This window comes from Orbilia oligospora, assembly GCF_000225545.1.
Source record: "Orbilia oligospora ATCC 24927 unplaced genomic scaffold scaffold00215, whole genome shotgun sequence".
Classification (NCBI taxonomy): Eukaryota; Fungi; Ascomycota; class Orbiliomycetes; order Orbiliales; family Orbiliaceae; genus Orbilia; species Orbilia oligospora.
In genome coordinates, this window is record NW_011645772.1 from 2,767,548 (window position 1) to 2,795,295 (window position 27,748).

General features: G+C 44.8%; 5 protein-coding genes across 5 annotated transcripts; 2 read left to right on the forward strand and 3 right to left on the reverse strand.

The window, feature by feature from the left end:
* Nucleotides 1-6,414: 6,414 nt before the first annotated feature.
* AOL_s00215g814 (uncharacterized protein) lies at nt 6,415-7,977 on the reverse strand (the record flags this gene model as incomplete). The annotated part of the gene is made up of 1 exon (XM_011130016.1): nt 6,415-7,977. The coding sequence occupies one exon, from the start codon at nt 7,975-7,977 to the stop codon at nt 6,415-6,417; it is 1,563 nt and encodes a 520-aa protein (XP_011128318.1).
* Nucleotides 7,978-16,202: 8,225 nt separating this feature from the next.
* Nucleotides 16,203-17,286, reverse strand: AOL_s00215g815 (uncharacterized protein; the record flags this gene model as incomplete). Its single annotated transcript, XM_011130017.1, has 6 exons — nt 16,203-16,430; nt 16,504-16,578; nt 16,654-16,763; nt 16,825-16,963; nt 17,044-17,117; nt 17,226-17,286. 6 exons carry the CDS (start codon nt 17,284-17,286, stop codon nt 16,203-16,205), a joined length of 687 nt encoding a protein of 228 aa, XP_011128319.1.
* Nucleotides 17,287-19,270: 1,984 nt separating this feature from the next.
* Nucleotides 19,271-20,349, reverse strand: AOL_s00215g816 (uncharacterized protein; the record flags this gene model as incomplete). Its single annotated transcript, XM_011130018.1, has 2 exons — nt 19,271-19,761; nt 19,857-20,349. 2 exons carry the CDS (start codon nt 20,347-20,349, stop codon nt 19,271-19,273), a joined length of 984 nt encoding a protein of 327 aa, XP_011128320.1.
* Nucleotides 20,350-22,107: 1,758 nt separating this feature from the next.
* AOL_s00215g817 (uncharacterized protein) lies at nt 22,108-23,052 on the forward strand (the record flags this gene model as incomplete). The annotated part of the gene is made up of 1 exon (XM_011130019.1): nt 22,108-23,052. The coding sequence occupies one exon, from the start codon at nt 22,108-22,110 to the stop codon at nt 23,050-23,052; it is 945 nt and encodes a 314-aa protein (XP_011128321.1).
* Nucleotides 23,053-25,118: 2,066 nt separating this feature from the next.
* On the forward strand, nt 25,119-27,032 carry AOL_s00215g818 (uncharacterized protein; the record flags this gene model as incomplete). The annotated part of the gene is made up of 4 exons (XM_011130020.1): nt 25,119-25,177; nt 25,456-25,573; nt 25,652-26,815; nt 26,880-27,032. 4 exons carry the CDS (start codon nt 25,119-25,121, stop codon nt 27,030-27,032), a joined length of 1,494 nt encoding a protein of 497 aa, XP_011128322.1.
* Nucleotides 27,033-27,748: the final 716 nt, after the last annotated feature.

Below are 27,748 nucleotides of genomic sequence, written 5' to 3' on the forward strand. Positions count from 1 at the left end.
AATTGTACCGTTTCATACACTGTAAAGATTATCTTAGCACCCTAGATCTATGGACTCAAAAACGAAATGCCCCGAATTCAAACAGAAACTACAACCAAGTCCTCCAATAATGCCCGAGGGCCTAGGTAACTTACATGTAACCGGGCATTACATGAATAAAATATCGTTTTAAAGGGTACCGGTACCGGGGTATGCTTCAATATGGCATCGATCTAAGGAACCGTGCACATGAGGTCCTTCTCTGAATTCCCTGCCCTATGCAGAATCATTGTAATACTGAGGATACCAATCCAGCTGAATGTGAGAATGCTTCCAGTGCATGCGCATTGTCTATATTGTTGTGGCTGGTATATCACATGCATGAGACGGTGGCATCAAATCAAATTACCCTGAGCTCAATGTCGTTTCTAATTGCATAAATCACAATCAGTACACGTTGATGTAGGCTCACATGACATATGTAGAATATGCATGGAAGCCAACGAAGTTCTATTTCCCAGCTTAACAGGGGTAATTATCTGGGATCTAATCGCGCGATATCGGTGAAACCATGATGCGGAAACCCCATGAAGAGCTCGAGCGCTCTTCATGGGGGTGCCGATCGACGGGCCTGAATCGATTCCCAATCCAACGAATTCAAGCACGTAGTCCGAATAGCTGCGAGGATCGAGAAAATGTGATTGACATGACCTGGTTTTTTCGTGTTCCTCGGTCATTTTTGTTGACGTGGAACCGGGTACCGGATCCACTTTCCTACTTTGTGCTTTATGGCTGATGAAATGACACATAGGAAACCGTGTTTCCAACGTGTTCACACGGTAACCGTTAGTGGCACGGTGATCTTTATCTTTAATGAATTCTACTGATTCTTTTTTGGATAATTTTTATGATTATGGATAGTTGACCTTACCAGCCACACGCACTTAATACCCGAAGAAGGGTGGAGGCGGAATATCGCATTAGGATCTTACATTTTAATAATATTGTACCAACAAATTGAAACTAAGCTAAGTCGCTCTCAAGGACTACAAAACAGTCGTCAATTGATTCATAACTACGCAGGATTAGGTTAGTTACTACTTAGTGAATCAGTCTAAAAGAATATTGTAATAGCTAGTCCCAACCCCCTGTTTTCAGCCCATGACAGAAAAAATCTGGGGTACTAGGGCAGCATCCAACGTTCAGAGCCATTAATTAATGGTATATACTGTACTGGGGTAGTTTTGCTCCAATCAAGCTTACTTTTTAGTATCATGGATCCAGCCAAGTGGTCCGATCGATTGATCGGATCCAAGGTTAGCTGAGAGTCTCGAGGTTCAGGATACGAGACCAATCAAAGCCTTTATGCTAGGCCTTGGAGACCAATTGCAAGGGGACCTTTAAAGTGAATTTCACCTATTCTTAGGATACCGCAGAGTGCATGCATGCTTCTAGTGCATTAGCTGTTTGAAGGTCTCTTGCGTTTAATACTGTATTTTCTACGCAACTTAAATTTATCGCCCTGATATAGGACCATATAAATATTTCTTGTATGGTTTTTTAGCAGGAGAATTCTAATGTCCCATGTATTAACATGTATGAACGTGAATTCGTTGTCAATCGATCATTGGGACGATGGGATGCATATGCGTGAGATATACAGGAAACATATAGATCCTGTAATCGAAAGTTGATGTTTATTTTGATATGCTATTGATATCGATGGGTTATTAGTATCTCCAGCTCCGGGAAATATACAAGTACTCTACATCCGTGTCATAGATCTATCAGGATCCAATGGCTATAAATGAATTAGGATAACTACTGGAACTGCATTAATTAGGGATACAAATCAATACTACTAAAATTTAAAACCGGTTCACGATGCCCAACTTTTGACCAGGGACAACCATTTACGAACCGTCTAGCACTTAGGCCAACAATCTTTAGACGCAGAACCCGAAGCCCCATGGTAGTCTTAAACATATATACTATTAAAGCTAGAATCTGTCATATCATTACAGCTAGGTGTCCTGCCTTAGCTGGCTATCAAGTGCGGGGGTATTCGAATTATCGCCTGCATTCGCGATCGCTGGACCCTCAAATCACGAGTACTTATCTCTAGGATGTCACACCCCTGCTTAGGAAAAAGGTTTGGTGGATCCTCTGGCCGGTTACTAGATACATATATATATATGTCTGTGTGTACCGTTCGCCATATATATCTTATTACTATCAATGGAGTGTCCGTAAATCCAAAATGTATACCACCGTGGAGGCGGCGACTGGACGACTGGAACACGGTATACGTATAATTTATGTCAAGAGACCTTGTATCTCATAACGGACCAAGAGTATTCGAATTCAAGTTAAAAGGTTTAAACTAAGCCCTCGTGCCTCAACTCTACAAATTAAAGTGGCTTAACGTAATAAGCCCTATAATCTACAAGAACTTGGTGAACCCAATGGCTTTACGGGAGTTGGGTAGTTATGCAGCGTGGTATATCTTGAAATATTGTTTTGTCCAATAATTCTATGCCTAGAGTCGTTCTTCGCGGGACCAGATCCATGTGAGACCCGGCGCTATGAAGGGATATTGGAAAGAAAAGAAGATTTAAATAGTTATATCGATGAGAAATGATCATCGCGTGAGATGTTAGTTGGATAGTAACTCATGACATGATTTACGGCTCGAATATGACCATTCAGGCGGCGACAAGCCTGCATTCGTATACAAATAAAATTAAATATGAGAGTCTGCGGATTCGAACGTTCATAAATTGATACCTTTAAGGGTTTGATGCTTCTTATTGATAAGGAAATATTAGTTCAACTTAACCACCATTTTTGTCCTGGAAGCTCTTTATCTGAATCAATCAAGTATATGCTGTTTTTTTACGTTTAATAACCACAGGCCTCCGCGAATACCTCTATATATAGTACCTCGTACACCGGTCCCTAGCCGGGGTGACAGTGCATTGTGACCTAATTTCATTCAGATAGTGCTATAGCAATATTAATACTTCCTCCAAGTCATTGTATTCTTGGAATGCCGGTATGCATAGCAGTCGACCGGACTGTACAGTGACATAAACATGGTCTTATATATCGCTGACAGGCTGGTTAGGATATGTATTTACATACATCGTTTGGATTGCCACACTCTAGTCCTGTGCAATATTCACTTACCATCACGATATAAGCTCAGCTCTAGCACCGTTGCCCACTGAATTACAGAATTTGGAAATTTATAGACTCGAAATCAAATATGCAAGATCACTTGTACATACTTGTATCTATATCTATAGCTAGCTGCAAGCCCCCGCGAAAGAATCCAACATATTCAACACACCAACCATATGTGACAAATAGTGACGAATACCTCCCTGATAGCACTTCCATACTGCTAGTATATATTTTGAAGTGGAAGATGCTTAAATTAATTTCAACAAATCTGATATATTAAAAATTGGCAGTATGTTTCTTTTTATGTATCTGAGGCGCAAGAAAGAGAAGGAGAGGGGACAGCTTCATCGTTCTTTGCTCCCGGCGCACCGGGTGCACTTTGAACATCTGCCCGGGTCCCCCGAGTACCATGTACCGTGACACAAACTTTCGATCGTGTTGTCGACGGGACAGTTTGGGAATAAATTTTCGTTTTTCTATTTTTTCGAATTATCGTGGACACCCTCACATCGAAATCATCCAAAATAGCTCACTTTACAATAGTCCCCTTTATCCCTGTTGGCGGCTCCAACCTTTTGCCTCCGACTATTGATTCTCGTTCCTGGCTAACCTCAAGTTAGGTCATGAAAACCGTTTTGGCTGTTTCGAACTGCTTTTTCGTGCACACCATCTTTCGCAAATCGATCTGTCCTCCCAGTGATCATCAGAAGCAAACGATGGGAAATATTGCAAAATCAAGCCACTGGAGTACAGCCTATTCCAAAAATGGCGAAGAATTCTCATATTTTCGTCCGGGGGCTTTCCTAGCCTCCGAGCCGAGAGCCTCTGTAGATGTCTACGAAAAGATAAGCCGAAACTAGGTATCTATAATCGTGGCACGGACTATTCTAAGCGCCTTACAATGATTATTGTTCGCACAACTTGTTTCTATTTCAAAATTTTATTATTATTTTTTAACAAAAAAATGTTTGTGCCCCCTGCAGCTACAGCGGCATAACGGAAAACCATGTGGCAGGCCTCATGATCACTTCTTCAATAACGGGTATCGGTTTCATGATCATTCTGACCCATGGCTATCGATCACCACGGAATATTTGAGGTATGCGAGGCATATCGGTTTTCCTGGCGCCAGGGGTACGATTACCTATTTTTGCCAAACCAGCCTCAGAAATTTTCCAGAAACCTTATGTTTGCTCTGACAGTCAGGCAGCGTGCCGTCTCGTCGATGTTTGCCACAGCCCACCTTTTATCGAGTGATGGATGGACGGCAAGGTGGGGCTTCCTTTTTTCGTTTGGTTTTGGGAAGATATAACATAACGGGGCCTTAGAGTATAATATAATGCATGCTCACCCATCGCCCAAGCACAAACATACATGTGCATATGTTCACTTTGTGAGATGAGACGAGGAGAAGAAGAAAAAAAGAAGGAATGAGAGAAACTCAAAACGAGGCGTCGAGGCAGCCGGCTCAGGCGCGTTCTGTGTAACGATTATTTCCTCGTCCTCGTCCTCGTCCTCTTGTCTGGGGGACGCTCCTCGTCCTCTTCTACTCTTTTGTCGAAGAATGCTAGCGGGAATGTTCCGGAGGGCATATGGGAATCTAAAATGCATGTGGTGATCCGTGGAACAGGACAAGCCTAATCCACAACATTTTCCAAATGAAGCCTGTAAAAATACAACAAGTATAGCTATTTGCCCAACGAAGGCGATTCAACGAGAAAGGAAAGTAAAACAAGCCACTCGCAAATAGGGTTACTCACAATAATACTGGATTTGGACTGTTGATGGACCGTGTTGGATACATTGACATCGATACAATATTCATATGGTGCATCGGATTTCTTCTATTCTAAGTGCCGCTTTTAAACTGAGTCACCAAGTCGGGGCAGATTTACTGATTTAAAAGAAAGGATAAAGCGAATTTTTTTGGTATTTTATTTGTTTCGAGATGATTAAACAAAGTAGAGATTTCAGAAATGCTAGAGTGAAGATAACCATGCCGGCAAGGCTACCATCCAACAGGTCACCGTGAATTCGAAAAAAAAAAGGCAACGAAGGACATGGGGCTGCAAACAGAAGAAGGAAAGAATCTGAAAGGAAGAAAAAAAACAAAGTGGGTATATTAAACGTTACTACTCTTAATTGTAAAAGAAAAAAACTTTTGAGAAGAAACAAGGTATTAAAGGCAGTAATGACCCGTTAACTTTTATCCTGCCTGCATCATCCCGATGATGGATTCGGCCCTTTTGTCCCCGAAATCCCCTTTTCTTGCAAACTTCTCCCAGTCAAGTGTCGCCACAGGCTAGTTGTAAAAACAGTATAAGAAAGAGATCTAAACGGCAACAAAAGGAACAGAGGGGAGATGCGGAACTAAGGAAACAAAACTAGCGGTCGAAAAAAAGAGGCACCCTTTGGAGAGCCAAACAGAACGCAATGCAGTGCAGAAATACGCTGGAGGCCAGAAAGTTGTGAATCCCGATGCATGTTTAGTAGCCAAGCGATGAGAACATCACTATAGAGCAAATGCGAGAAAAGGACAAAACATCAAGCATTAAAGAGGAGTTTGCTGGCTATGTGGGACCGATGAGCGAAGATGGCAACATGTATGTATAACGAACTTTTGGGTTCGAAAGCAAGTACGGTGAAGAGATTTTTAAACAAATACGAGACGGCCAGTGCGAAATGCGATAAGATGCTCCAATGCGACGGTCAGAAGGGAAAACGAGATGGGAAATCATCCGGCATTAAAGGTATAAAAGATTTGCACGACAGGAAGTGCCAGCCTCGATTCGAAAGAAGAAAGAACAGATAAGACAGAGCATGAAAACATAAAGATGAACAAAATCAGACATTACAAGGGTACAGCCATAAGCCAATCGGTATCCTGAAGTGAAAAGAAGAACAAAAAGCAGAACAGAACCTGCAGAAAAAATCAATGCGAACTGAGCTGACAAGCAAATGGATATCACATCTTTTGTAAATGTCAAATAGAAAGGACGCAAAATGACGAAGGATGAAGGAACAAATCTATAATGGTATGATGGAGAAACGAAATAAAGGGAGAATAATAAAGAGTAAAAAAAAGTAAAAGAACGCCGTCGCTAAAGAACAAGATTCAAAAGCAGCCAATCATGCATAAATAGTAAGAAAGACCACCAAACCCTATTCTCTGAGGCAAATGTAATGAGATGTGAATTGAACGTGGGGGGTTGTAGATGAAACCTCGTTCAGGACCGCAAGGGGTCTCTTTTAGGCATGTGGCCTTCGGAGAATTTCTTCGCAATTTGCGTCGAAACGGGTACTCCACAACTTCATACCCGTCATGAGCTTCTCCGTGCGCTCGAGCTCTCGCTCCTTGCCAAACATGGCATCAACGAACTCCTTTCCGGATTGCTTCCCCATGGTTACTCCAGGAGAGCCCTTTCGGATTGCGCTAGCCTCGCTTCCCTGAACAGGTTGGGCAGCTCTCCACATATACTCCTCGCAATGCTTGAGAAGGCGCTTCATGCGGTCCCACAGCCGGTCGCCGGACTCAAGAAATTCATTGACAAGGACGAGGTTCTCTCTTCTCTTGATGCGATTGTTTTCAACGACTTCCCTAGCGCGCTTGCTCTTGCCGCTCAACTGAATGAGAAGCAACCAAAGCTCGCCGGCTTGCTCAGTGACCTGTGAGTTTGTTCCATGTCGAAAGACAGTCCAGTCGTAAATCCACTTGCCCAAAGAATTAGCGTCGAAGACGGATCCGAGAAGCATTATTGGTCGTTCTTGTTGATCCCAGTTCTTTGTTGAGTATCCTTGAGGGATTCCGTGGGCGGCAGCAGCGTCTCTGGATGGGGGCGTATGATTTCGGATATCTTCGGCACTTGGTGGAGGGGAGTGCGGATGGTCACTTCCAGGCCCAGGAGTACGAGTCTTGGAGTTACGAGACCTCGTGCGTTCACGTGGAGGGGGGTGCATGGAAGGGGATGATGGAACGGTCTGTTGGTACGAAGCATACAAGCGATCATGATTAGTATCCAGCTCTTCATAGTCGTAATACGCTTCGTCAGTAAAATGTTGCTCCACGTTGAGCTTAAACTCTACGTTGGGAGAGTCAGGCTCAAACGCTGGCCGTGGAGAAGGTTTAGAAGATACATGTTTGATATTAGAAGGGGAAGAACGAGAAGGTTTTTGGTTTTCATCGACAAAAGAAATATTAGGATAGAGATATGGAGAAGATGAAGATGATATATCATCTTCATCATCACCACCATAGGCAGAATCGATACGAGAAGAAGATCGCTGCAGGCTCTGTGCCTGGCTTTTAAAAGGAGAAGAACGAACTCGAGGAGATGCACGAGGGCGGGAACTGACATATTCGTAATCCGATGGAAGTGGTGAAGCGTAACCTGTAGGAGCTGTTGGAATAGGACCTTGCGGGCTCATCGTGTAATAGTAGTCTCCTCCAGGAGATGGAGCTGCCGGCCCAAAGGAGGATGGACGTGGAGATGGCGTGCTATAATTGTATGGCGAGAAACTTCCAGCAGGCGTAGCAGACCCTCTGCTTGGCTGGGGGGTGGCTGGGAAGGAGGGGACGCCTTCTCGTCCAGGCAACTGATCACTTCGACGTCTGTGCTGGCTAGATCTTGACCTTCCGCTACTTGCATAAGGGGACTGAGGTTGAGGGGTAGGCGCGGGAGTGTGAGAGTAGTCAGGGCCCCAGAAACCGTGCATGCCAGCTCCAGCACCTAAAGGTGGTGAGTTTAGAGGAGTTGTAGTATAATTATAAGGATAGCCGTGAGACGGCATACCGTATGTAGAACTGCCAAACATGGCTGGAGTAGATGGAGGGGCTTGGGGATGTGGAGTCGCGGAAGCCGACTTGGGATGAGGGGTCTTCGAGGCAGGCGGAGGCCTCAGAGGAAATTGTGATTCCGGAGAAGTTGTCTTAGGCCGGACGGTAGATGGTCTACGACCAGGGATTTGGGAGAAGGCCTGAATTTTGACTGATTTCTACCGTATCACAACCTATAAAATGTTTTCCTTGAGGGCAGAACCCGTCTGCGCTGACGCCGTTGCGTGCGCGAGACCTTGTCAATTGACGGAATGGTGGAGGATGTTATCTTAACCCTTTGATCATATAGATTCACTTTTAAGGGGAAGACCCGGTGGGGAGGGGTATGTGGGATGCTCAACGCTGCCGTCAGATATATATATATATATATATATGTCTATGATATCTGTTATAAATTCTCGGGATTCAATCCTCGCAAACCTATCCGAGAAAGTTCTGGCTACCGTGAGAAGGTCGTGGCAAGATATTACTAAGTATGAGTCCGATGTGTATTAGTATTCGGAGTTATCGTGAGTTATGGCAGTGCCAGGTCGGAATTGTGCTCGTAGACGGTAGCCAACAGCGTCGAGCGGTTATGCCAGAGTTTTTTTTCTGAGGCACAAAAAGTACTGGAAGAGAGGAAAATTTTGGGATTGGGGAGGACCACTGGCCCAAACGGATATATAGTCCTGCAACCAGTCCACACATGCCTGGGCCAAAGATTATTCCCATTTGGTGGTGTGGGAAAAAAATTACAAAATTTCGTCCTTTGCTTCTTCCTTATTCTTGGTAGGCCGCTAAGGTGAGAAGGAAAAAGGAAAAAAAAGAAGAAACTCGTCCTTCCCTCCGGGATATTGGAATAACTTTTCAGGGCCGTGCCCGGTGAAAAAGCAACATTTGGAGCTAGCGATTCGCAGGAAGATGAGTCGTACACACACACATTTTTACTGTTGATGCCTTGTGAGATTGGAGACAAACGGTGGGTGGGAGGGAAAAAGCCCCTGTTGGAGTTTGGGCAAATTGCCTATGGAGCATTCGAAATCGTTTTCTCTAAATATCGAACACCGCAGGATGGGTGTGTGTCCTGTGTATGTATATCCATACACGGTGCCTTTTGGACGGCTGTTATCGAGGAGGCGCGAGTGCTCTATGTTCAGTCTGTATGAAGTTACATGGACAAAAGTTTTCCGAGTCGACTCCTGGGGGGCTATGAATGAGCCGTCCCGATCCCTTGCCTTCAAAGTCTTTCAAGCTAACGGGAACATGCAAGCAAAGAAGAAGTATGTATGAATGTACTTACATATGTTTCCGCCGCGTTGCCGATATCAATCTGGCCAGGTCTCTCTTCCCGTCTTGTTGAGGCCGAATGGCCAGAATTTCAATATCACAATGGCAGGGTTGCATGTGGACGGGGGATGATGATTTGAGACCATGTTGAGACAAGTGGAAACGTTGCCCCGGACTGCCCCGGGGTGCCCCAATCCAGAGCTGTGGCTGAGCTATCGTCTCGTCTACCTCAGCTCATCAATCAATCAATTAAATTTAATCGAAGACGCTACTATCAAAACACCCATCTCGAAACCGTATAATATGTCCCGGCTTTGGCTTGCATGTTTCTTGCTACCCTCACCCTCTTACGTATGCATAAATTCCAGTCGAGTGATCACGACGAATCCCATCTGCACATCGTCCATGGCATAAACGTCGGCATTCCTAGCGGGCTAGGTCAACTACACCTAGTTGCCATATTGCTTCTCTTCTTTCATTGCATCCCCCAGCCCATAAAGGGTGGCATCCGCAGTGCACCTAACCCAAGATCGATCTCTCCTTCTGATAGGGTTATCGGGACGATTGGGCAGTTCCGCGACCTTTCGGTGAACCTTCGAGGGATTGTACCTCAGGCAAGCTTGATCACGCCAGCTAAAGTCTACTCGAAGTCATAGTCAACAAGGTTTGCGTTTGGCCTGTCACGCAAGTTCTGCGAGATATGGATCGTGTGTGCGGTGTGAATTGCTACTGCATACAATCACTGATATACATGGACACAAGGTGAGGTTTGTGTCCATTTTCACAGGATAGGGCAGTGCAACTATGCTTGGCGGTCACAGAGGAAAGAAGTTATGGGCGAAGGTATTTTTGGAACTGGGCAGAAAAGTAAGATAGTTCCCGGTACTAATCGGTTCGGGCGTACTCTTCGGGTAGCTCCCCCGATAAGTCGGGTCCGCCGGTAATTTATCCGTTCCCGCCCAGCCATTAAAAAACATAACAATGCTTTGCAGCAAAATATTTTCCCAAAAAAATTCTAACGAATATTTCCATGACCATTCTTCATTTCGTTTCAAAAAAAAAAAAGAGGTGGTCTCGTGAATACATGACACTCGCGGCTATACGTTATCGAAATTTATTGATATATTATTCATCCTTAGGGGTCCCCAAATGAATGCCCATACCACCTTCTCTCAACCATTCAGTNAAAAAAAAAAAAAAAATTAAAATTTTCGCATTCATTTCACCGATCATGATTAAAGCAGGGTCCGCATATGATAGACAATATCACTCACACCTTCAAGTAGGAGACGTGGCTCTTCCTTTGTTTTTTTTTCCCTATAAAGTCACATACAAATCCTAGAATGTTTCCACGCTGGGCATGATTTAGGCGACGGCAAAAGCACCATGCTCATTCCAGAAACATTCTCGTATTTTACCTCTAGAGCTTCGCCAATTTTTTGCTGGATGGTATACGGCGCCGGAGCGGACCGAAATCTCGGACTGTGTCCTTCCAAAACACTGACTTCAGCATCAGACTAAGGTCAAAAAGTCTGATAATTAAGTATCTGATAATACTATATATAAGTCTGTATCCATAAACGCGAAACCATAAGGCTGTTCCATTCCATCGAGATGTCTTGGCTTTGATGTAATATTCATAGTCATCGAGCTTTTACGCCATATCAGATTAGCTTGATCTCGCTGCGGGCACCCTGTGAAGTCCTTCCAGTAACGTGCAACCGCCCAGCTTTAACCCAAAGTTTTCTCCAAGCACCAACTCCCCCTAAGGGCCCAATAGCATTGCCTTTGATAATAGGATCCTAGGAAAATGTCGAAATGAGGAATCCAAAATATGTAAGTGTTTTTGTAAGGACGATAGACTTTTCGACCGTCTCGGATTTCTGTCGTGGAGTACCGGAACTCTCCGACAACAATGCATTACTAGCCAATAGTGTACCAGACTCAAAAGATTCGACCGATGGATTAAGGAATAACACAACTTGGGTGTGAAATGAATCAATTTATTTTAGCTGATACTGGTGGATACGCTGACCTAACCGTTCATTCTTCCAACTAAGCGAAACCTAAGATTACAACGTGAATACCTTGATTCCCGCGCGAGGTTCTAGTCTGGTGCACTAGCTGGTATCTACTGCAAAGCCTCTTTGAAGCTTTTGAATAAGGCTCTACAAGTGCTAAGCTTGACGATACTGAAAATAAAATATATCCGAGCATATCGTGAACCTCCTCGATTGACGCAACACGATAACTGCAAAATATTGTGGTTTAGTTTTCGACATTCCACAATCTATGCACTGTTCGCCTCCATTGGCCCATATTGGCATGAGGTTTATGCAAGAGACCCCTCAGGATGAAAAATTGGTGCCCCACTTCCCGCCATAACCAAATCGCTCAGTTTTCGGTTTTGGCAAGAAAATTTTTTTTTTCCCTTTCACTCTCCTACCAAAGCGGCGGAATTGTACATCGCGTTCCATTTCTATACAAAATGTTTGACATGAAGATTCCAAGTGGGAAGCTATACGCGTTCGCTCATACCTTAGTCCTGTGTGTGTAGAGCTTCAGGATTACAAGGAAGCTGGTCCTTTTCAAGAAACTGCTCGTGTTTCCTCTGTACTACCTGAGAGCTCACTTCCTAATCTTTCAGCTCGTCAGTACTAGCTAGGAGCTGCATGCGTTGGCTACGTATATACAATATTGAAGCCTCAAAACCGGTATACCTTGTACACCGTACGACATTCGCAAATGTACCGAATCACGATCGTTTATGATTTGGCGTGATATCAGGTATCGGGCTAATCTTATATGTGGGAATGAACCTTAGATATAGGGCCCTGGGAAGTGGACTAGGATCCGGCGAAATCTGCGACTGGTTCCGTTGTCTGCGTTGGCATCCGATAACAAGTCTCCTCAGATTTAGTGGCCTGTAATGCGTAGGTACTTACACCGGTGGCTCAAGAGACTGATCAGAATGGGTACCGTTCAACCGGACCAAAGACCTGTCAAATCGAGGGTGTGCGTTACTCCGAATTTCCAACTATTAAGTCAGAGTTCTATTTGTCACAATTTTACCATTTGGATTTGGAAAATCTGTCGGGATATTTCGATGAAATGTAGGAGTTCGAAATTCTGAAATTTTGAAAACGAAAAGTTGAAATTGTCTCGGTGGGAATACCACCTAGAACTACCCTATCCTAGCCGTTTTCTGACAACCTAATTGACGATTCGCTCTGCCAGTGGATTTCATGCAGGATGACATTCTTTATGCATAAACAGCCAAACAGACACAAGAACCAGATGCGGTTTTGTTTTTTCTTGGTATATGATTCGCTTGAAATTTAGCGTCTATATGCAAAGTCCTTCGAACACTTCAGACGTGTGAATTGTCGACGAACCAAGGAGGAAGAAGTGGGCCGGCCTTTTTGACGAAATTTTCCTTCGCTAGCTCTTTGCAGAACCTTCCAAGTTAATGTGGCAATATTTATACTTGTTGCTATGGCCTCAGGTGATAGCGATACATCTATCATTGGCCAGATTTGGCTATTTTTATATTGAGAAAATCTTGAGCACAGTTTTTCCCTCCCAACTAGTAAGTAAAAGGATTTCGTCTGATCTCTCACTGGGCCATGCTCTGCTGCTCAGCTGTTAATTGACTTAATAAATCTTCTAGTCCGAAATTAATGAAATGATTGGAGTACTAAAGTTTCGGGCTTCCCTATTTTACCTTGTAGGATTACCTCGGAAAACTATTATATCATCGGAGCTTCGCATACGTCCTTTTACGGCTTAATATTTCCCGATCCTCACAGCTGAGATGATTCAATGATTCAATGCTGACCTGTCGTCGAATTTTTATACTAAATTCAGACCCGGTAACCCGGGTTGGGGCACTGGGAGCTAGGCGGGCCCGGAGACGACTGGAAACGAGCTTTGCCTCAGGCGTTAACCCAATAGAGGAAAGGCAACCGTAACTGCGCCACATCATCCTCGGTCTTCTGGAAAACTTCCCTATCGATAAATTCTGGAAAACACTCAGGAAAAAAAAACTGACGATGGTCAAGGCATCCTGGTTGTATGAGGGATTTTTATTGGCCATTGGGTAATAGATATCGCAACCACAAGTCGCCTTTGCTGCTTGTTCTCTATCGCTTCCACACCACCTACATCGCCATGCTTTGCAAAATTTTGACGGGATCTGATGTTTTTTTTTTCATTGACGCAGGAAATAAGGGGGTAATCCTGGGGAGAAAATTTTTTTCTTGGGTGGTGGATACTTGTTTGTTGGGAAGTTCGGTATCTGGATTTTTGTTGTCTTCAAAAATATCCCTGGCCTGGATGCTCAATTCGTCAAATAGTTGCAATTCCGCTGATCGCGGACTTTCACGGTTTGCGGGAGCCGCCATGCCTACTTCCCTACGTTGTGGTGAGGCATTGAGCTACATGTCGGTGGTTATATCAATGACGGTCAAACTTTAACGCAAAGACTCGTGACTGTTGATAACACCCTGTGGGAAGTGGTGCATACCCGGACGCCGCGTCGATGCGATGCCCTGCAACATCCTAACACACTGGCATTCCCAGAAGATCGTCCAGAGGAAAAGTGGAGCAGGACTGGTGGGCCGGAAGGGCTGAAACGCGAGATAAAATCCAACCAAAAAGAGGAGTCAGGGATGTCTCGCTGCAGGGACATGAGAGAAAAGGTCGGTTCTCGAGGCCAAAAACGTGGGCGTCCCTTGGGATGTTGCATATCTCTACGCCCACCACCGGAGGGGCGAACTGCATAGAAACCACAAAACGACATTCCTTTCTTGGGTTCCTTCCATCGCGGATCGACGCTGAGTTTTTTTCTTTTCGGTTTCCTTGCACCTGTCCTTTTTCCCTCTCAACGACATTCCTCTGGATAATGAGATGAGATGAGGCGGGGGAAACAGATACCCCTTCGCAGGCCTTCGCATGCCTTCGCATGCCTTTCCCAGAGGTCCTTTGCCGACACCAACGTATCAAGAAGTTCCAGAGGATGTTGGGGGAAACGTCACATGGAGACGATATTGTACCCCTCCTTCCCGAATGTTGATACCAACTAATAAATATTTTCATCTCCTTGGAGGTAACGCGTTCTTGTGTCTACCTCGACATCCATGCTTGATCATGCAGAACGCGCCAAGGGTATACTTTAATTTTGGCTGGCGAGAAAGATCAGACGAAATTCCTAACAGGATAGTCTTTGTTTCACACTTACAATTCCTGTCCACAGGCTATGACTAACACGTATCGAAGTAAAGGCGGATTTCGAGGCATTTCAATTTGGGACAGCGTCCCCTCGAACGATGTTACGCATTCATTGGGTTCAGTTGTATTCATCCTGCGACGCTGTTGGTTTTCTATTGACAGCCCGAACCCAGATGTAAAATACTGTCGGAAAGCTTTCGCCACTATTCTTGCGACAATTTTTAGCCTTTGCAAATTGCAAGGCGCAGGTAGAATGTATATAAGACGACGTCATCGTGCAACGGATAATCATGTATGATATTGCTCATTGATCTATTTGAGTCGCTATATACGTTATCAAACCTAGCCTTGTGATCAAGAATTCGAAGGCTGAGGTTTCGAGCGCCGGACCTATCGGCTCGGGCCAAGAAGGCTCCTAAAATCCAACGCAACACAACGCAGGCAGCAGCGCACCTATCTGCACATATTACTCATGATGAATCATGTGATACTCCAATCTCGTTTTCATTGTGGCTACAATACCAATATACAGCACCAATCTGCCCCTTATTCCAGCTACTGAGTCCGGTGCTACATTTTGATTTTCTACAACTCGGGTTGACTGGCTAAGTTATGTAAGGCCGAGTGTTCGAAGATTCGAGATCACTATTCTCGCCACCTTCAAAAAAAGAAACGCCATCCTTGATATCGAGGGGCCCCGGAGGCCGGTTTTGGGTTGTGCAAGTATCAGGTTATTTGAAATAACGTTTATTTTAAATATTTGTCTCGAGATCACTGAATATGCTTATAATCCTTGGGTTCGGGCCCATGCGGAATCACAACCTCCGTGGAACCGAGACATAGCTATATGCATGTTGGAATATATCCTATTTCGCCTGATGTCGACGCGTAAGAGTAATGTAAAGTTTTGGCGGTATCTTAAAAATCCCAGGAATTTGCCCCCCCAAACCCCCTTCCTAGCCCGGTGGTCCTAGGTGCGAGGTTCCTTGGGACTAGATATGCTATTTCTACTATATTAGGGATTTAAGCATCCTATAAGCAAAGTGTACCGTGAAAATAAATAGCTTTTTAAGCTTTCCTAGGGGCCAAACTTACATTTATGAGTCACGTACTTTGATATAGCCTTGTCCAAGGCATAATAATCTACATATTTGTGTCTGGTACGAAATTAATCTTTCTATCCTAGGGTCCCGTGTCTACAGATTTGATATTCACATGTCAAAATTAAAAGCGCGATAACTTGAGGATGAATATACATTATTCAAAAAAAACAAAGCATTTTCAGATAAGAGGCTAGGAAAACCATAGAGTACTACTTCTGGATCCTTGCATCTCGTTAAGTTAGGGTTCTCTCTTGAATCCTGTCCAATAAAAGCTTTGAGGCAGTGGATCTGCACTTGGTCAAATATATGCGTCGTCAGATGTATGTTACACAACCCCCAATCATATTTATAAGTATATCTTACTGGCTACGTTGGAAGGATCATGAGGCTTTCTAGGTACCCAGTTAAAAGAAAACGTCACCAGTAGAGATAGTAAACACAAAACAAGGCTTCTCATTGATATTCTTCATTGGTATCTCTATAGATACCTGGTTTTTGACTATATACAAGTTTGGGGTAAACGAGATAACCAATAGGCAGCGGTTCGGAGCCATAAATTTAAATGGCTATATTGATTTTGCTGGAAAAAAGAAGAAAAAAGCCCTTTAAGAGTAGACAGCTGGTCCTGGGAAGTTGTAGCTGTTCAGGATGGGGTAATAAATGTTCAACTTGATGCCAGGTTCCTGACCGGAGTAGACACCGGGGATGGAGACCTTGGCCGGGCTGCCCCCAGAGCCACCGGTGATCTTGAGTTGAGCGCAAGAGATGTAGAACTGAGCACCAGGGTAGTTGGAGGCGCTATGGAGAGCGATATGCTCGATACGGAGAAGGTACTGTATAGTAATCAAATTAGTACTACTGGTAAACAGGATTGTACGTATTTCAGGGGAGTCATTAATGACTTACAAGGCCACTTGGGATTCTAGTCGGGAGCTTGAAGGTGAGGGAGTTAAGCATCTCCCAGTTAGGTCCATTGCTTCCCTGTAGGATTAGACCGAGTTAGTGTCCGGTTAATATATTGTACGATCTTATGGTTTGCTTGTAGTTTATCCTTACGAATGTGATTTGTCTTTGGTGGATCTTGAACCAGTTGGCTCCAGAGCCATCCCAGCTGTTCAAATTGGTGATACTAGATGGGGCCTGGCCGAGGTAGACAATATATGGACCTTTAAGTTGGGTTAGCTTTAGTTAAGATTCCGATGGCTTGATTTAGGATATTGCTCTTACCAGGGTGGAAAACTTGTTGGTCAAGTGCGAATCCAACTGTAGAACCAGCAGCGACTTCGTACGTTCCAGTGTTACTTCCGAGTCTCGCACCCGCATTGCAGGTGAAATCAGTTGATTGCACATTCTCAACTGGAGAGTTCTATTTTAGAAATCTCGTGTTAGCTTCCCGTGGCATTATAATTCCATAAAACCGGTTAACCGTGTATACATGTATCGTACCATGTTGGAGTTTTGGCGGACATATTGGTATTGCCCCGTGGTAGTTCCTCCGACAATAAGAGAAGGGAAACGATCTAGATGGCGCGCGAAAGGTTATATATCATGTTAGTTATTTTGGTCTAGTGCCATATTGTAGACTTGGTTTACTGATCCCGAGGAGGAGAACCCGATATCGAACGTACAATGAGCAAGAACCGAAGGAATGCTGGCACTAATTGCCAGAATTGCCGTAAAGACCTTCATCCTGAAAAGGATAATATGGATATTTTACGACAAATAGAAGCCAAAAAAAAAGAATTTGAAGGTGGTGTATAGGAAATCCAGTCCTATGGTTTTTGCTTATAGGCCAGTGCTATCCACAATACAAGACAGTTGGTAGCAATAATGAGATTTATTTTCAAGAGTGGGCGTACTGAATTTATAGATTTCATGGCAACGGGCCTAGATTCTAAACTTGAGGCAAGTATCTGCGTGTTCCGAAGTATACTAGAGTGCCACGCTTTCTCGTCAAGGAGCTTTCGGCTACAGCTCCGCCATATAATATAAGCATGGATCATAAACTCGGATCTTGGAGCTTATGGTGCGATTTTCATCTAGAGTATCAATAGCTAATTCGCAAGGCAGAATTAATTGTACTGTAACACCAAATATTTTAAACTACAGCCCAGCGTTTTCTTATGGTTAGGCTACCCCATGCTCCCCACACATCCTTACGGATATCGGCTAAAATCTCCCGAAGACAAGGTCCTTGCAAGCTTCGACGGTGCTTATTAACTTCGTTGTCAGTGAGGGCAAGGTACATAACCATATTCCCCTACACAGTATAGCTATCCGTGGGTCTTAAGCCAGTTAGTCAGGGATATTTTTATTTCTGCCAGAATTCAGCATCGTATATCCATCGCCTGTCAATTCTGCTTTTGCATGCATCGATCTAGATGGGACGATTTAACGGTAATTCTAGATAAATATATAATGGAATCAGGTGAGTGTGCTGGTTTATCTTACAGGCTTTTGGAAAACCAAGATTCCAAGAAAGAAAAACACCATTTATCTGAGAATAGCGCTTTGTCAGCCTGGTCTGTGGACATGTCGCAATCCAAACACTCGTGACGTTAGCCCTCCTCCCAAGAACTCTTGTAAGTTTCGAGTTAAGATCGGGAAAAAAAATTCGTTCGGAACACTAGAACGTCGTCCCGCAATCCCGATCTCATTCTGACACATCCCAGACCTAAAGCACGAGATCGCCTAAACCTAGATTTTTTCGTCGACAACCCAATGTTTTCCGGAATTAGCCTGAATAGCTGAAGACCAGGAAATGTATATTCGGTATCCAATTGTGGGGTACTTGTTTCCAACGTTCGCAACGCGAAGCCGGACATGCATAAAAACTGGATTTTCTTAGATTTTATATATTGTCCTAGCTGTACATACAGGTTTGAGTCTTGAGGTACAGATGAACATGACTCGTCGACAGTAAACGCCCAGGTTCCATGGTTAGCTGGTTACGTATGTGCATGGAGCGCACTCGCACATCAAGTTTGGGGATTTTTGCACGCTCGTGGTGGGTCCATCGATATAGCTATCATATGTCTTCAAATTTATACTTTAGTTATATAATTATGTCACGATCGTGATTCGATCGGGGGAAGGCCCTACGACCGAACTCGTTCCGAGAATTCGCTGGGCTTATGGCTAGAAACTCAATGGGGCCTATAGGGCTCCTCGCATTAATACATTGTTATTTTAAATTTCAAAACGATCTCCCTTAATTAATTATTAGAATATTCCTACGACCTTAAGCACATGCTATTGTAGTTGCCGAGAATGTTTTTATTCTGATTTACTCACCCTCACCTGATCTCAAGGTGAATATCTTGATACAGCGAAAGAAATGCAATAAGTATAACAGGAGCGCAGTGTGCATAAAAACAAATAGCAAGCCGAGTTTGTAACGAATGCTGGGGGTGTGACGCAATCAGAAACTGAGAACATGTAACAATTTGTAATTGACATCAATTGATCGCATCTGTATGTTAGATGGAAAGCAGTGCTATTTCAAAAAAATAAAAATAAAGAAAATTTTTAAGAGAGTTTCGGAAACAAAAAGGAAGAAAGAGTAGGGGTGAACAAGCCCCTCTGGGGAGGGTAGATGCTCTCTATACCTCGAAGAGGAGTTAAAAAAAATTTAAAAATCAATGTCGAGAAAGGGAAAAGGAAAACGAAAGATTTAATACACATAATCAACATCACAATCGCGATATCTATCACGATACCCGTACCTCCTTTCCGCACGAACGTTCACCCAGTCACCGCGGACGAAGTCGTCATCCTCTTCCTCTTCGAAAGAGGGTGACCTATTCCACATATCTCTTCCTCCCGTGGCAGATCCTCCCCAGCGACGACCCATCCGCCTATTTCTATTTTCTGGCCCGACGAAAATTGTGTTCGTGGAATTTCCCACATCAGCGCGAAGCCCCAGTTCTGCCTGGAGCCTCTTGAGCCTGAACCACGACTCTCGGGGTCCTAGGATGAAGAATTTTATTGACTCTGCATGTTTATGCAGGTCTTTGAGACATCTTGCTGCACTGTCTTGCGCGCGGTCTCGGTAATGTGGGCTCAGAGAAAAGCGGCGAGCCCCAGACCCATAGGATGATAGGTTGAATGTAACTTCATATGTGTAGTCGTCCTGGCTTGGGTCTTGCCCCATATACCCGTTATCTTAATTTTATGCCAATAGAATGTTAGTCGGCTACAAAATAGCGTGAAACACATCAAACTATTGCATGTATATGAACAAGGGGGTTATTTACTACCTAAACGACCGTAGTCATCGTTTGCAATCCTTCTTACGGCTAAAGACTTGATATCATAAAGCGGGAACTTCGCCTCCGCTACAATGTCTAGGTGTCTGTTATTCCCGTATCTTGCTCGCGAGGAATTATGATTGTATTGCTCTAAGCGAATACCAAGGGATGGGGTATTGACCCCAAGATCCCCGGTATCGTATACGGCACTGAATTTCGCAGTCGAGGGTGTAATTGATGCTATGTCGATTTTCGCAATATTAATATTATCCGCTGTAACTCGGTCATAGGAAAGTCGTTTTAGCCAAGTAAGACCATTTCGGCTTTGGTAGTGTTGGTTGCTGGTAAAACGGTGGTATTCGTTGTAAGGAAAGAAGAGATGTTTGAAGATCTCAGAGTAGACGGAAACATGCGCTTCGTCTGCAAGGATCTCGTTTCGAATGGGGTAACTTTGGTCAGCTGGTATGTAGCGATGGCCGTGTCGCGTTTGCGAATGGTGCATTTTGAAGGTTAATTTGTCTTCCGCGGTAGTATCTAAGTGGTTAGCTTTTGGGGGAGAAAGAAGAGGAGGCTGGCCTGGTTGGTCAGTTCGCAAGGAATTTTTTTTTTAAAAAAAGTATCCTCTATAGCTAGTAGATGGTATAGGGTGATGTAGTGAAGAAAGTGCTAGGCTGACTGGATAGAAGTTCCGAGCCAGTCCCACCTTCTATTTATAAGCAGAATTACTGTCATTGATCCGGGGGGTTTATGCCAGCAAATTGTCATGTCTTGGTAGTACTGACGTATCTCTGATATCCGATCGATCGGCGCGCATGCGCATGCGTATGTTTTTCATTGGGCTTCTCGAAGCCGTTTTGTGATACGTGAAAATAGTCATTTTGATATCAGAGTTGTTTGTTCCAGACACGAGCGTCGAATCACGAGTGACAATGGCTGATTATTTTAGTCTCACACTGGTGGATTTCATGCCTCGCTTATCGACTATCGAATGCAATGTCTGTAGACGTGGTTGTGTAATGTTGAAGTTCGGGATTATGAGTTTTCTGTACAACTTTGGGCTATCATGCATCGAAGTATGACCTCGAGCCCTAGCGGATACAGAATACTCAGCGGTCAAAGGTGCAAGGGAATGATGTTTGTATTGGGACTCTGGGCGAGGCGTTTCCATTAATAGTCAATGATCTTGGTAGGTTAGCCAATGGCTAGTCGTGCCTTTAATTCTAAGGTTCGAAGGATTTACATGCGTATAGATTAGGTTTGGGATGTTGTGAAACATGACACCACAGCGGTCAAATGCCCAATTAATTTCGACATATGGATTGTAACTCATATGCTGATTGGAAACCTGTGTTTTGATTGGTAGGTTTGTCCTGAGGCCATTAGGATGTGTATAGAGCTAGAGTTCTTAGAGGAATATAGGCACTAGAATACAATGCACATTTCCCTATGCCTAGACGGCTACCACTCCGGTAGATCAACTCCTTTTACGTAGGCGTGATCAATTGATCAATTGATTATGCACTAGTACTAGTACTATAGTGTAACTCTCTGCAATTTAGGTAACCGGTAGTCATGTAAGTACCTACATGGCTACCTAGGCAGACGGGCATGCTCCAAATTTTGACGCTTATTCATCGATATTGCGTGCAACAGTAATGCTTTGATACATGAGATCTACCTACCTAATGGTAGTCTGGTCATAGACAGAGCACTCGGAACATCGGTTCCTGCTTAAGTTGGTATTTAGGACTAGGCTGTACACTTCATAAAAATTATAAGAGTCATGTTTGTTAAATAATATTACCCGTGGGATATCAGTTGGCCATGAGACTGTAAATAATCGGCAAATTAATCCATAAATTTCGCAAAATTGCATATATGCATACCTAAAAGAAGGCTCGGACGACGAAAGGTCTGGTCACAAGGCTGCGGTCTGGTGTTGTGGACGTTGTTTTTTTTGCGTTGCGGTTGCAAACTAACCTCGGCTCCAATCTTAAATCCGAAACCTTGGCACTGATAAACCCGGTCGCATATTTTTGTATTGTTTCTCTTGCTTCTCTCGCGTTTGTGATAATATAGCACTTATCCCTGCGACATAACTCGGACAGCAGCGATGCAGTTCGTATAGTCTCCGGCTCCGTTTGTACACATGAGCACCAATTCTCATCTTTCAATTATAGTCACCTTCTAAGGCATTGTGGTAATGCGGAAAATACATTTGACTACAATCTAAGTAGTAGTTTTCATAAAGCGAGCGACAATGCTATCAGCTACAAAACTTGCCCATCTGAAGCTCACCCATCTTCACACAGCATCAAACGCACTTTTCCTTTCGTCTCCTCCTGTTTCCGCCCATATTTCGTCTACATTATCTATCAATGCCTCTAAGTCGAATATCCAACTGTCGGATTCTACATGGAGGAAAACATGCGGTGCATGTGGGTATGCACAAGTCCCTGGGTCGACTTGTTCGGTACGGGTGAGGGGGATTGGAGCGGACGCCCAAGTTGGGTGGACCAAAAACCTGAAGGGAGAGACGAGGAGCGACAAAAAGAACGGTGATACCGAGGTGCTAAGTGGTACTAGTGGTGATGTAGAGAAGAATCTGTCACGAATAGCTAGGAAGCGGGGGAAGAGGACTCGAGGCGCAAAGAGCGGTCGGGGGAAGAAAGTGTCCAAGGAACTACCTGCCTCGCACGTGCCAATTAAATCTATCACTGCTGTATCCATTGGGACGGCGACACAGACGGCGACGTCGGAGACAGCTGGATCACGCAAGAAACCCAGGACCGCATTTCCTGCGAATAAAGAGCCTCGGATGGTTTATTCCTGCAAAATCTGTTCTCGCAAAGCTATTCATTCGCTCCCGAAAAAGCCAGTTGCAGTTAGCCACGATAAGACTACATCAGAAACATCTGCGCATGGACCAACCTTACAAACAAGCATGCTACCGAAACCTCTGGCTGGTTCTGAACTCAAATCCATACCTGTGGCCGCGGGAGACTTGCATCGATCGATGATGACACCAATTCCAACAACAACATTATCGGCGTCAACAAATGCTGCGGCCAAGAAACGAGCAAAGTCGCGAAAAAATACTTTATCCAGTATGCTGGCACAAGAGGCTGCGAATAGGTCTGCAGCAACGGGAAATGGTGCCGGAGGCTTTGGATTTGATTTGATGGATTTTATGAAAACGAGCTGAGATTGCGCTACAAAAGCGTTCTCGCAATTACGCGAGATCTTTTGACAAAATCGTCTTGAGAGAGTACCCAGTCAACTTTTGATCCTGACCAGACCCTGGTGACAGCAAACGGGTCGACAGCTCATCTAGAACACGGTCTTTGTGTACTCCATGCTTGGAGGCTGGAGAGATGTAATGCATATGACTTACACCTGTATTTCCAGAAGCAATATTGAAACCCTCCAGACTGGGAAGACATGCGGGCGACGGTCATGCACCGAGACCTACGAATTGTCTGCGAGGACGGGTCGGGTTTGCGGGTGGGTTCTTCCCTTATCATCTGCTTGTGTAACGAGAAATCCCCCTGCATTGCGGGCGGCTGATTTTTGTGCAAAGCTTTGGAATGGAAATAAAGAAAAAAAAACGACTGGACAGATGGATGCAGCCTGGGGGGAATGATATAATATATCTCAATATCTGGCGATATTAATTTTACATTGAAACGACATAGCAACCCTCTTGCTCTGTTCGATATTTGTGAGAGGGATTTCCTGGTCCTCGTATTCCTTCTCTGGAGTCGATACGAGCCTGGTTCCTCCTGTCTTGGTGTGCTATATTTTGCATTTTCGTGTTGCAGCGGGAGAGGTCGCAAAGTAAGGGACAAGCTCTTCGAGCTCATGAGGGTGAGGTCTCCTATTGGACCCGCTCCGATTCGCTACCATGATAGCTGTACCTAACGATCAGTCCCCTGTTAGACCAGGGGAAATGTACTTGCTCTATTTTCTATTTTCAATAGTCATTAAGTAAAGACCACGAATAACGAACCAAACTGGCCGACCATCGGGAATAAAACGAAATTCATAGAGGTACGCTTCGCCGGAATTGAAGCTCCAAGGTACATTCTGCTAACCTGATAAGGTAGTGTCATGAAGGGTTTGAGGTCTGTTTGGGCTTGGGGCGTGTATGTGCGCCGGAAACTAGGAAGTTTCGTACATACCCCGCATCTTAGCCATCGCGGACCTTTTCCCTTCGCGTTTTCGTCCCCACTTCGAAGATTATGGGGGCGCTTTTCTTGATTCCGGGGTAACATCGATGATTTCAAAGCTCCGAAGCTTGTACTCGGTTGTGCCGCTTTATCTGTGAAGTGATTATAATGATAATCAATAGAACTGTTGAGACTTTGCTTTGCAAGCTTTGGCCGGTCTTGCTGCAGAAGACTATTCGTAACGATTTCCTGTTTGAGACGTGTTTTCCCAACCGCTGCAAGCAAGTACTAAGTACCCGAGGTTGAAAAGGCGGCAAGATCAAGCTAGAAATTTCATTCAGATTCTAGGGCCAAAATACTATAAGAGACACCCACTGGTCTAGATCTAATTAGACCTTGTCCAGGGACTTTGCAAATTTGCAAACACACTGTCTGGGTCGAAGTGTCGTCACGAGAACTAGGATTTCTTCATACAAAAAAACTTCTCCATTGCCCCGCATTTTTCGCAGCGTAAATTACGCCACGCTAGTGAGTCCACTCTTGATAGGTGACTGGTACTCGCATATTTCCGTGTAGTCGTATATGCTCGAGCTAGTGCATTGGTCTAGCTCCATTATCTTTGCTGGTTCTGGTTCTGGTACTCGTTATCTTGGTAGCGGAGGGAGGCCAATGCAATGCAACTGAGATCCCAATCGATACGATGAAACCCCACATTTTGCCCTTGGCGCGAAGGCATCTTCCTCTTGCCCGGTCAGCAGCCTCTGACGGAAGGGGTAACGATATGCCGGGATAATGGCGGCAAGAGAAGGATAACCTTTCTGGTGTATCGAAAGTTACTTTCGTGCATGTTCTGGTTAATTGCTTTGCATGGCTGGGTACTTTGAGGAAGGCGACAACGGACGGCAACCGTCTGCTCTCGAGCTCAAGCCAACTTGTAGAAGACTATATATTCGCACAGGTATCCTTCCTGAGTTTCGGATCTTCATTCTTTCAAGCTTCAACCTTCGTCTCCAGTTAATTAGCAGATAGTCTTCTCTCCCACTCGCATCATTCCCATATTCGCGTTGGTTTTCATCAAATCACCACACATCAAGAATTCATCATGGTCTCGGTAACTCTGGAAGTGCCCGGAATCGGCAAATACGAGCAGCCAACTGGCTTGTAAGTTCATAGTCTTTGGTCCCCTCCACAGTTTCTTCCACTCTCGGTATTCCTTTCATGGCTTCATGCTGGTGGCGATGGGTGGTGGCAGTAGTGTTAGCGGTAGTGTCGCGACGGAGACTTTTTGTGGGGCTCTCCCTTAGCCGATGTGCCCCGCCTTCGCCTTTCGGCTGCCTTGCCACCGATGACCACATTCTTCCAGCCGAAGATGCATGATGTCGAACCGCGGGAGTGAATTTTGCCTATAGACGGTTATATTGACTTTGGTACCTTCCTAGGTTCATCAACAACGAATTCATCAAGGGAAAGAAGGGTCAGGAGTTCGAGGTCATCAACCCCACGACCGAAAAGGTTATCTGCAAGGTCCACGAGGCCACAGAGGAGGATGTCGATATCGTATGTTTCCATCCCGCTTCCAACTAGTTCCTGCATCGATCGTGAATACATGCTGATATGGATGGATGGACGTGACAGGCTGTTGCTGCTGCCCGAAAGGCCTTCAAGAATGGCAGCGAATACCGCACCATGTCTACCGCTGCCCGTGGCAAACTCCTCCTCGATCTTGCTACTCTCTTCGAGAAGAACATTGACTTGCTCGCCTCCGTTGAGTCTCTCGACAACGGCAAGAGCATAACAATGGCCAAGGGTGACATCGGTGCCTGCATTGGTTGTCTAAGATACTATGGCGGCTGGGCCGACAAGATTCACGGAAAGGTCATCACAACAGCCGAGGGCACCTTCTCCTACACCAAGCGTGAACCAATTGGTGTTTGCGGCCAGATCATCCCATGGAACTTCCCACTTCTCATGTGGGCCTGGAAGATCGCCCCAGCAATCGCCTGCGGTTGCACTGTCGTCCTCAAGACCGCTGAGCAGACTCCTCTTGGTGCTCTCGTTGCTGCCGGACTCTGCAAGGAAGCTGGTTTCCCACCTGGTGTAGTCAACATTATTTCCGGTTTCGGAAAGACTGCCGGTGCTGCCATCGCCTCGCACATGGATATCGACAAGGTCGCCTTCACCGGCTCCACCTTCATCGGCCGCACAATCATGAAGGCTGCTGCCTCCTCCAACTTGAAGAAGGTCACTCTCGAACTTGGTGGAAAGTCGCCAAATATTGTCTTCGATGATGCTGACATTGATGATGCTATCTCTTGGGTCAACTTCGGTATCTTCTACAATCACGGCCAGTGCTGCTGCGCCGGTTCCCGTATCTACGTCCAAGAAGGCATCTACGACAAGTTCGTCCAGCGCTTCAAGGAGCGTGCATCCCAGAACGTTGTTGGCGACCCATTCGACCCTAAGACCTTCCAGGGTCCACAAGTCAGCCAGCTTCAATACGACAGAATCATGGACTACATCAAGATCGGTAAGGAAGAAGGTGCCACCGTTGAAATCGGTGGTGAGAGACATGGTGATGTTGGTTACTTCATCAAGCCGACTATCTTCTCGAATGTCAAGCATGACATGAAGATCATGCAAGAGGAAATTTTCGGACCTGTTTGCGCTATCGCCAAATTCAAGGACGCCGATGAGGTTGTCGAGGTTGCCAACGACACAATGTACGGTTTGGCTGCTGCCGTCCACACCAAGAACTTGAACACTGCTATCAAGGTCTCTGACGCATTGAAGGCCGGTACCGTAAGTCGATATTTCACGCTATTTACAAGTTTTTATGGAATGATTGCTAATTACTGCGAAATAGGTCTGGGTCAACTCCTACAACTTGCTCCACTGGTCTTTGCCATTCGGTGGTTTCCGCCAATCTGGTATTGGCCGTGAGTTGGGCAAGGCTGCTCTTGATAACTACACTCAAGTCAAGACCGTCTCCATCAACATGAAGGGCGCCATGTTCTAAACTGTCTAGAACCAGTTTTTTTTTATTTCACGAGCCCTTTCCTTTGTATAATTTATGACCCTCCTGATTACCCCCTCCGCTATTACTACCTCTTACCACTGAATTTGGATTATACGTTAATTTGGGAAGTTGGGTTCTGGGAAAAAAGCCTTCTTTCTTTCTGCTGGAGAACTTCTTTTTTTTTTGGGACTTCCTTAATTTCTGATCTTTGCAGGCGTGTATTGTACTTAAGCCCCACCTTTCATTTAAGTAACCGTCCTGTTTGGCTAGTTGGTGGTTTTGTTGTTTGTATAAGATTCTCGACTAGCCTTTGTCTAACCCGCGGATTTGAATGGTTTCAACCGCGCACAAGATGATCAAATGAAATGGAAGAATTGTTCTGTTTTTCCCACAAATGATATTGAAGAATTGTTTACACGGTGATATATATACAGATGAATTGACACTATGCGACGCCATGATGAGGAATTCGGCTGTGTGCCGCTGTGGAACCTCGATGTTCCGTTTTGATGTCATGATAGTATGATCAGTTATTACAAATTTGACACTAGAGAGCACATCTCGCGGTCAGATCCTTTGCACTAATATAAAGGAACCGATGTCGCACGCTCTATCCGATCCGCCAATTCACCAGCTTAGCATACCTTCCCTCGGACCCCCCTATTTTCTATAGTATAAGTAATTCAATTGCAATCGCATTAGTATCCATTGAGGAT